General features: G+C 47.0%; 1 protein-coding gene across 1 annotated transcript in view; it reads left to right on the forward strand.

Moving 5' to 3' along the window:
- Positions 1–8,893: 8,893 nt before the first annotated feature.
- Positions 8,894–10,684, forward strand: part of TLR2 (toll like receptor 2) — a 2,765-nt gene continuing 974 nt past the window's right edge. Inside the window, 2 exon segments of the mRNA XM_027772574.1 lie at positions 8,894–10,676; positions 10,679–10,684. The exon segment at positions 10,679–10,684 is cut by the window's right edge and continues 787 nt beyond it. Of these exon segments, the coding sequence (XP_027628375.1) occupies positions 8,966–10,676; positions 10,679–10,684 (1,717 nt within the window). The 5' untranslated portion in view covers positions 8,894–8,965.

Consider the following 10,684-nt stretch of genomic DNA (forward strand, 5'->3'; position numbering starts at 1 on the left):
CCCGGCCCCGGCCTGCCGCAGGGCAGAGGCTGGCGGGTGTGACGGGTCGGGTAGAGGCTTTCTTTTTTCCTTTCCTTTTCTTTCTTTTAGTTGGCAGAGGAGGGCTGCGCTCACCCGAGGGAGGGAGCGAGCACCCCAGTCCCCTCTGTCTCTCCATTGGCCCCGGATTTGGGGCGGGTATAGCTCCTGCTTTTCAAACCTCTTAGTGGGATTCGAACCCGCAGTAGTAGAGCATGCGCGATCCAGCTCCTCTGCCTCTGGTTCTCAGTGAGGTTAACTAGCGCCTGGCAGGGGGCGTGTCCCGCCTTCTCAGTCCTTCCAGAACGCCCTTCTGAAAAGGGGATTGGGGACCTTCTCTGCAGTGGGAGAAGTTCAGCCCTCAGGGTCTAGCCAGGGCCTTGCTCCCTAACCCAGGCCGGTCCCCTGTCCCCTCGAGGGTTTCACCCTCTTAGGCTGAGGCTGGCTCTGTTTATAAAACAACTAGGGCATTTAAACAGTGAGTTCTATAAATAAGAACGGGGGTGGGGGCGGGGAGCCCAGAAAATAGGCCGCTAACAGACACCAAGCGCCCTGGGAGCTGGGCGAAAGGTGAGGCCAGGAGCGGGCACCGACAACCCCGACAACCCCGTGACTCAGATCTGCCAGCCTAGCATTCCAGCCTGCAGCATTCCTTCCTTCCGGTTTTTCCCTAAGAGACTAAGGGCTACAGATTCCAGTGAGGTGCCACACAGCGCCATACACAGAGCGGGTGAGATGTGCTTTTGGTTAGGGAAGCCATGAAGTTCCATTTTGGGAGAAAAGGAGTAGTATTTGTCCGTAAGTAGAATGACCGGTGTGTTCCACAATGAAAAAGAGGAAGAGCAGAAAACAGAAACTGAATGGGGGTATAGAAATTGCAAACGGTTAGTAGGAGAGAAATACCTTCCGGGCCAGCAGACAGCGCCACTGGGCTCCCACATGGCTCCCCATGGTTCCAGTCCCGGACCCCGTGGCTTGAAATTCAGGCGGAGCACATGTGCATGCATGCCCAGGGGCCTGGGGGGGAATGGGGGAACCGGGAGTGCAGCGTGGCCATCCTTCCAGAGGGGCGATTTTTCACGTTCCCTCTCGCTGTCTCTGTCTCTCTCTCTCTCTCTCTCTGGCAAGTGCACGTACCCTAACATAGAAAACCTCTTAAAAAATATTGAGAAAAGAATTTCATGTGCAATCAAGCTAGCTAAGATTTGAAGGGAATTAATTATAAATTTTTATTTAATTGAGCATTAATATCAAAAGTGCACCTGGTGCAAAACTAATTTTTTTTAGTATGATTGTTCTCTGTTAAAGTTTTCTTGGAGTATTGGTTTGCTTTTTTTTGGTTTTTAGAAAGCTTCATTCAGTATTTATTCTGTGAGAGAGGGAGAGCGTGAGAAAGACATCCGCAGCAGGGTCACCACACCACGACCCACCCCTCTTACCCAGTCTGGGCCATGGGCACGCGCGTGTTCATCCCACACGCTCAAGGAGGGCCTGGGATGTGAACCAGGACCCTTCCCATGTGAGCCTGTTGTAGTACTGCCTGAATATCAGTGCCTGCCCCCTGCCTGTTTGTCCTAAGGAAATATGAAAGGGAGCTTTTGCTATTGAGTGCATGCCCTGGCCAGAGAGAGAGAAAGAGAAGGTGAGAAATTACCGTCCCGGGAACCAGCAGTTAGCGTAATGGCTATGTCGCTGGACTCCCACGTAGTCGACCGCAGTTCGTGTCCCGGACCCGGTGGCTTAAAACTCAAGTGAAAATCTCTCAAAAAAGAAAAAAAAAAAACAAAAAAAAAGAAATTACCGTCCCACCTTCTAGAGGAAATGACAATACTGCAATCCTTTCTCCTCCGTTTTCCTCTCTGGATTTGGGGCACACATGCCACATACCCAGCGTGAGTTTCTTTTTCTTTCTCTTTTTCTTTTGGAAAGGTTTTTGCTCTAGGGCATGTGCACTCAACCAGAAAGACAGAGAGAGACAGAGAGACAGAAAGCGAGAAATCCCCCCCCAGGAGGGATGGCCACGCAGCAATCCCTTCTCTTCCACTCTCCTCTCAGGATCATGGGCACGCACACACTCGTGCCCAGCGTGAGTTTAAGCTACTGGGTCCTTAACTTGAATTGTGGTCGACTACATGGGAGTTCAGTGACATCGCCATTATGCCAACTGCTGGTCCCATCCCAGCATGAGCTTTAAGCTGCTGCATCCGGGACTCGAACCACAATTGGCCATGTGGGAGTCCAGTGCCTTAACCGCTATGCCACCTGTTGGCCTCCGAAAGATTTTTCTTTACCTGTAAGTAACTGGACTGACAAATTTCTGAAAAACAAAAATTCTGCTTTATCAAGATAATTTCTGGGGGATCAACAGGTGGCTGGCTGGCCATGGTTCGAATCCCGGACCTGGTAGCTTGCTTTCTCACTTTCCCTCTCTCTCTCGTTGTCTCTCTGTGTCACTCTCTCTGGTTAAATTAAACGAATGAAAACATAAAATTAAGTAAATAATTTTTTTAAAAAGATAATTTCCTGTGCTTCATATTGTCTTTCTTAGGTCTTTGAATGATTAAAAAAAGGAATCTTCTTTATTTTTATGTATTTATTTATTTTTGCTACAGAACGTGTGTGTGCATCAGAGAGAGAGAGAAAGAGAGAAGGGAAAGTGAGAAATCACCCCAGGGGGTGGCCACACTGTAGTCCCCCCTCCTCTGTCCTTCTCTTGGGATTGGAGGTCTAGGACTCAAACCATGCAGTTGGCCCTGTGGGATCCAGACACTTTAACCTCCATGCCAGCTGCTGGCCCTGATCTTCTTTATTAGAATATTTATTTATTCACTTTTTTTTTTTTTATCTACAACTATGGAACGTTCTTGGTCTTTGAAATTTTTGTATGTTTGTTTTAGATTTTTGCTATAGGGCATGTTCACTTGCTGAAGAGAGACAGAGAGAGAGAAAGGGAGACATCACCTCCCAGCAGGGTGGCCACGCTGCAGTCCCTTCTCCTCCATTTTCCTCTTGAGATTTTGGGCACACAGCACATGCCCTGCGTGATTATCAAGCCACTGGGTCCACGGGCAATGTGGGAATCAGTACCTTAACCTCCATGCCACCTGCAGGCCTGGCCTTCGAAGTCTTTTAATGGTCATTCTCATTAAATGAGTAAGTATTGCTTCACAGTGACTTGTAACCCTACCTCAATGAAATGTTTTACGTTTCTTGATATGTTTGATAATGTCCTCAAATCAAATTCTAAATTAAGACCTTTCAGTGTCAAGGTAACTGAAGTTTCTAGATGGGCCTCTAGAATATCTCAAAAGAATTTATTTTCTCTCCTTATGAGAGAGAGAGAGAGAGAGAGAGAGAGAGAGAGATGTTAAACTAATTAGGCTTATCTGATATGTCAAATTGCTTGGAAAACATTTTCTTTTTCTTTCTTTTTTTTTGGGGGGGGGAGAGGTTTTGCTATAGGGCGTGTGCACTCACCAGAAAGACAGAGACAGAGAGGCAGAAAGCGAGAAATCACCCCCCAGGGGAGATGGCCATGCCGCAATCCCTTCTCCTCCATTCTCCTCTTGGGATCTTGGGCACGCACACACACGTGCCCAGCGTGAGTTTAAGCCACCAAGTCCAGGACTCGAACCGCGGTCGGCTACATGGGAGTCCAGTGACATAGCCATTACACCAACTTCTGGTCCCCATGGGAAACATTTTCAAGTAAGAGACATTGAGCCTTCCTTAATTCCTAGTCTATGGATTATGTAATTGATACGCGTTTCAGGAAGGGTATGAAATTCCTGGAAAACGGATAGTCCTGGTATAAGGCTACTCAGTCATAACTCTTGTTATTAACATATTATAGGATGTGGAAATAACCAGACTGTCTCATCAGTTCATTATAATTTTCATACGATCTTTAACCCAAACCACTTTAAGTTTTGTCCTCCACCAAGAGTTATCTGTTTCACTCTGGTATTTTCTTGAAAATGACTGAAAGCAATTATAAACTTAAAATGAGGGACCTAAAAAACAAACAAACAAACAAACCCTAAAGTGTTTCATCTTTGAGGAGATAATCAAAAGGACTCTGATAGGACGGTTGTCTGATCACTTTAATGTCATAGTATTGGATTGCGTAGAAATTTCCACAACTCTAATGAAGAAATTGATTGGTTCAGGGTACCAGCAGGTGGCACGGTGGTTAAGGCACTGGACACTCCCACATGGCCAACCATGGTTTGAGTCCTGGACTTGGTGACTTGCTTTCTTGCTTTCTCTCTCTCTCTTTCTCTCTCTCTATGTCTCTCTCTGGTCAAAGTAAAAATACATGAATGAATAAATAAGATTAAACAATTAATGTTTTTAAAAAAAGAAATTGGTTCATAAAACTGCTAACATCAAACAGAATAAGAACTGATTGATAGCGAGGAGATATTTCAGCAGATTCTTATGCTAATCAGTAGTACTGAGATTGTTAGGATATGCAGTTCAGATGTCTCCCTGAGTACATTTGGTCTGAGTCAGGTAACCTGCGATAAATTGTCTAATAAACAGTTAGGCCCCTGAGCTGGAGACAGCTGATGTTCAGAAGGATGTACATTCATTATTAAGTGCGGACTCCTTCAAGCTTACATTTTTTTAAAGAGGTTTTTGCTATAGGGCGTGTGCGCTCACCAGACAGACAGAGATGGAGAGACAGAAAGCGAGAAATCACCCCCCGGGGGGATGGCCACACCGCAATCCCTTCTCCTCCATTCTCCTCTCGGGATCTTGGGCACGCACGCACACACATCCGACGTGAGTTTTAAGCCACCGGGTCTGGGACTCGAACCACGGTTGACTACATGGGAGTCCAGTGAAATAGCCATTACACTAACTGCTGGTCCCTCAAGTTTATGTTTTTAAAAACTCCCCATGACTCATCATGAAGTAGCTAAACACAATTATGGAAAAGTATTGGTGTAGTGACTATTCTAAAATTGCTAAAAGGGTTGATAACCAGTGATTTGTCAAATGTATCTTTCTGTTAAGACAATACAGATCTCAGGCCGTATATCCCCATCTGCTGGGTCATCCGAATACGCTTAGATGGATTTCATTCCATTGCCACCCTCAGTGGGATATCAAAATGTGGACATAGCCATTACACTAACTGCTGGTCCCTCAAGTTTATGTTTTTAAAAACTCCCCATGACTCATCATGAAGTAGCTAAACACAATTATGGAAAAGTATTGGTGTAGTGACTATTCTAAAATTGCTAAAAGGGTTGATAACCAGTGATTTGTCAAATGTATCTTTCTGTTAAGACAATACAGATCTCAGGCCGTATATCCCCATCTGCTGGGTCATCCGAATACGCTTAGATGGATTTCATTCCATTGCCACCCTCAGTGGGATATCAAAATGTGCTTGTGTTTCCTTTATGGGCATCCCTGGAGAAACAGCCAGCAACAGAGGTGCTCACTTCACTGGGCAAGTTATGAACAGGTAAATAAGGTGTTACGAACACGATGACATTTACTATGGGCCCTCTCGCCCTCTGGGAAGTTTGGAAGGGCAAATAGTATTTGAAAACTAAAACTGACCAAGTTAACCAAGTCAGCTGGATTACCTTGGCAAAAGAGATGACTGTTGGAATTGATGGTCATCGGACCCACTTCCACTGGAAAAGCCAATGAACCTTTTACGACATAGTTACTGAAAGGCTATGCCCAATAATAATAATCCCTCCTGTAGCTCTCTTGCTTTCATGAACTTGGACCTGACTAGATGTTGCAGGACTTTAATGGATGATGCCAAACTGCATTTCCATCATGTGAAACAAGACTCATTATCCACTGACGGACAACGACTAAACTTGTGCTAGAACCCCAAGGATTGGGTTGTCTGGAAATGGCATCAGAGAGACATGGCCCGTAAGCCCTGCTGCTCGGACCAAGTTTTTCTCATCACTCACACTGCAGCAAAACATGGGTCCACATCTCTCCAGACTCTTGAAATCACCACTGGGGATTTCTCCCCGTGAGCAGATGACACCCGAGGCACTACCGTTCTCCCAAGATCGAAGCTCATGAAACGTTTCCACCACGTTCCTTTCCCCCTTTTCTCTGGGTCATTTTCCTGTTCACACATGACAAGATAATGTTGTAGTTAGGGTCTCACAAGTGATGGTTTCTACGGGAAACGGAATCGAATGCTGTGATTTCTACTTAAATTGGTATGATGAGAGACCCTCTCCTTCCCCTGGTAACACATTCCACTGATATCCCCAGTAGACGAATCATAACTTCATACATGCCCTGCATGTTTTCTAAGCCATCAGGCCCAGGACTCAAACCACACAGTCAGCCATGTGGGATCCAGCCACCTTAACCGCCATGCCACCGGCTGGCCTGGAAAGATTCTTAATAGGCCGCATGAATTACTACGAAGATAGAATGTTCCTCAAAAGTGCTGTAGCTTGAATAATGTCATCCCCTCCAAAATTCCTGTTGAAACTTTAATCCTCACTGCAACAGTTTTAAGAGGTGTGGCCTTTGGGATCTGAGTTCAGCGCCCTCTTGAATGGGATCAGCACCCTGTGGGTGGGTTTGAGCTTAGAGGAGGCCCTGCGCCTTGCCCTCACCAGATACCAATGCTGGTGTCTTGCTCCTGGACTTCCCATTCTCCAGAACAGTAAGAGATGCATTCTGTTCTTTATAAATGACCCAGTCACAGATATTTTGTTATAGCAGCACTAGTGGACTAAGACAGAAAGATTCCATTAGGAAAGTGAAAAGCATGAACCACAGAGTGGCAGAAAATTTGGAGGTGATAGAAATGTTTATTTTCTAGAATTTGGTGATGATGTTGTGAGTACATACATACATCTAAACTCACAAAATTGTATACATTAATTATATATAGTTTTCTGGGGCCGGCAAGCGGCGTGGTGGTTAAGGGCGCTGGACTCCGACATAGCTGACTGTGGTTTGAGTCCTGGACCTGGTGGCTTGCTTTCTTACTCTCTCACTTGCTCTCTCTCTGGTCAAATTAAAATAAGTAAATAAATAAATAACGTAAAATTTAAAAATATATATATAGTTTCCTGTATAACAATTATACCTTAGTAAAGTTGAGGGAAAATGAAAATTCAGAATAAATATGCACGCTGTGGCCCAGCTATCAGAAGCGAAGAGAGAGGGGGCTGAGCAGTGGTGTTGCGGTGGAAATCGAGATTCACGTTTCCACAGAGAGTACATTCCTGCACCAACCATGCTTATACCTTGATTTGCTGTGGCTGTAAACTATCCAGCCCAGGCCTTTATAATCTCCCAGATCCTGTGAATGGGGGAAATCGGTTTTACCCATTTGAAAATTGTGTTCTTGAGATGAAACATTTCTAAAAACTTGTGTAGAGTCTGTACACTCAACCAATACAGACCAGGTTGTACAGGTGCAGGGACTGGGGGAGCAGAACAGAACCAGAGAACCGCGGGGCCCGCAGTGGGCGGAGAGAAAGGCTTTGGCTCGTGGTCGAAAGGAAACGGGCAGTGATGGAGACAGCCTTGTTTCCTCTACGTTTATGTGAACTGCCCGTCCAGACTTCACCTCTCAGCAGGGAGAGAAGGCTGTTACGGTCGGTCAGAGTGAGTGTCCCTCCACCCAGCCAGCCACCTGGCCCTGCATGAACTCCCAACACTCCCGTTTGCTACTGGTGGTGCAGGGCAGGGGCGGTGAGCGTGAGACTTCCCCTCTGAGGAAGCCCTCTGGGCTACACCGCAACCCACTGAGGGCCGTGGTTTAGCTCTGTGTCTCTGTGAGTCAAGAGGGCAGTGAAGCAAAGAAGAGGCACATCTAATAACAGAGAGCTGGAGATCCAGGAGAAGGTGATCGTAAATCCTGGAAGCTTCGCCTGTGTTGGAAACTGCTTGCTTGTTCACGCCTCCATTCATGCACGTCTTTCAGCCCAGTTTTGCTGAGTCCTGCTCTGTACGCCCTGGTGGCGTGTTCTTATGTCAGTGCCCAGTGGTCATACCTCCATGTCGTTTTTTTGTTTTGTTTTGTTTTTGCTATAGAATGCGTGTGCACACCAGAGATAGAGTGGGTAACCCCCTGGGGGGATGGCCACGCTGCAATCCCTTCTTTTCCATTCTTCTCTCAGCAATTTGGGCATGCACACACACTCACCCAGTGTTTTTATTTGTTTGTTTTTTGTTGTTGTTTTTATTTTTTTTAAGTCTCCTAGTCTGGTGTCCCGACCCGGGGGGACAGCCGAACAGGTTTCCTGAGTGAAGGAGTGAGAGCCGGGGCAAGCAGCGTAGTGTTACAGCACGGAGACGACAGTGTCGTCTGTTTATTGTGGGCAGCACGGTACAGCACAGAGACAACGCAGTGTCACAGCTCTTAAGGGTCGCGTCATCTACTGTGAGCAGCACGGAGACGACGCGGTATCACAACTCTTCAGGGTCGTCCAGAGACGATGTAGTGTTACAGCTCTTCAGGGTCTCCCAGGTCGTCTGGAGACGATGCAGTGTCAGCTCTTCAGGATCTTCAGGGTCGTCTGGAGACTGCGCGGTGTTTCAGCTCTTCAGGCTCTTCAGTTGTCGTCTTCCTGGTCGTCGTCTGGCTACTGTGGGCCAGGCACCGTGGTTATATACACTCTGGTGGGTTGTAAACGGTGGGCCCTGATTGGTTGTTAACGGTGGGTTATGATTGGTTGCTTTTGGACCAATCATGAGGTGCCGGATATGCAAATTTGAGGGATTCTAGTGGCCAATCAGAGCAAGGTTTCGAAGGTCAGGTTTTTGGAAGGGAACCAATCATGGTAACTGTTTGCTCTCTGAGAAACCTCGGCAGACTCGCTGGTGTGTAGCTTCCCACAGTCTGGGACTTGAACCGTGAAATTGTCCATGTGGGATCCAGCCACCTTAACCGCCATGCCACCTGCTGGCTCCTCCATGTTAGTGTTGCTGAATGCATCAGGGAATTCATTTTTTATCCTCATCCGTATGCTCCATGTCCCTTTCTGTTATTTCTGGTGGGGTGTGTGCGTGTGTATGCACGTGTGCGTGCGTGTGTGTGCACGTGTGTGTTGCACCTTATAAAACATTTCCCCGAATCAGAATGACCCCACACTGTCAAATGCAACCTCACATCGGAACCTCTTCTCTCTGTAGGTTGAACGACTGGACCATGCCACGTGCTTGGTGGACAGTGTGGACCTTGGGGGCTGCCATCAGCCTGTTCCGAGAAGGGGCCCGTGGTCAGGTCACTCTGTCCTGTGACGCCAGTGGTGTCTGTGACGGCCGCTCTAGATCCTTACGCTCCATCCCCTCGGGACTCACGGCAGCTGTGAGGAGCCTCGACCTGTCGGACAACAACATCACACATGTCGGCGACCGCGACCTGCAGAGGTGCGTGAACCTCAAGTCTCTGGTGCTCCGGTCCAGTGGAATTAATACAATAGATGAAGATGCTTTTTCCCCTCTGGTCAGTCTTGAACTTTTGGACTTATCCTATAATCACTTACTTAAATTATCATCCTCCTGGTTCAGGTCCCTGACTTCCTTGAGATTTTTATACTTACTGGGAAATCCTTACAAAACACTGGGAGAAACATCTCTTTTCTCTCATCTTACGCGTTTGCAAATCCTGAGTGTCGGAAACAGTTACACATTCACGGAGCTGCAGAGAAAAGATTTTGCTGGACTCACTTCCCTTAAGGAGCTCGAGATCGATGCTTCCAGTCTCCAGAGCTATGAGCCCAGAAGTCTGAGGTCCATCGAGAACATAAGTCACCTGATCCTTCGCATGAGACCTCTTTGCCTGCTGGAGATTTTCGATGATCTTTTAAGTTCCGTGGAACATCTGGAGCTGAGAGATACGTACTTGGACACTTTCCGTTTTTCGAAACTGTTCATCCGTGAGAAAAACCCTCTGCTGAAAAAGCTGACATTTCGCAACGTGGAAATCACGGATGACAGTTTCAGTGAACTCGCGAAGCTGCTGTTTTACGCTTCCAGACTGTCCGACGTCGAGTTCGACGACTGCACCCTGAACGGGGTTGGTGATTTCAGTGTGTCCGCCTTAAGCAAGGTTAAAGACTCAGGGAAAATAGAAACATTGACAGTACGGAGGCTGCACATCCCCAAGTTTTACCTCTTTTATGACCTGAGCAGTATTTATTCGCTCACGGAAAATGTCAAGAGGATCACTATAGAAAACAGTAAGGTGTTTCTAGTCCCGTGCTCGCTGTCGAGATGTTTGACATCATTAGAATACTTGGATCTCAGTGAGAATTTGATGGTTGAAGAATATCTGGAAAATTCTGCCTGTGAGGAGGCCTGGCCCTTGCTCCAGACCTTAATTTTAAGGCAAAACCATTTGACGTTGTTAGAAAAAACAGGAGAGGTTTTGCTAACTTTGAAAAACCTGACTAGCCTCGACGTCAGCAAGAATAGTTTCCATTCTATGCCTGAGACTTGCCGCTGGCCCGAGAAGCTGGAACGGCTGAACTTATCCAGCACGCGGCTCCGCGGTGTCACCCCCTGCCTTCCCCGCACCCTGGCCGTGCTGGACCTCAGTGACAACGAGCTCACAGCCTTCTCATTACTCTTGCCACAGCTCAGGGAACTGTATATCTCCAAAAACAAGCTGAAGATGCTGCCGGCCGCCTCCGCCTTCCCCAGCTCC

This window comes from Tupaia chinensis, unplaced genomic scaffold (assembly GCF_000334495.1).
Source record: "Tupaia chinensis unplaced genomic scaffold, TupChi_1.0 Scaffold000283_2, whole genome shotgun sequence".
Classification (NCBI taxonomy): Eukaryota; Metazoa; Chordata; class Mammalia; order Scandentia; family Tupaiidae; genus Tupaia; species Tupaia belangeri.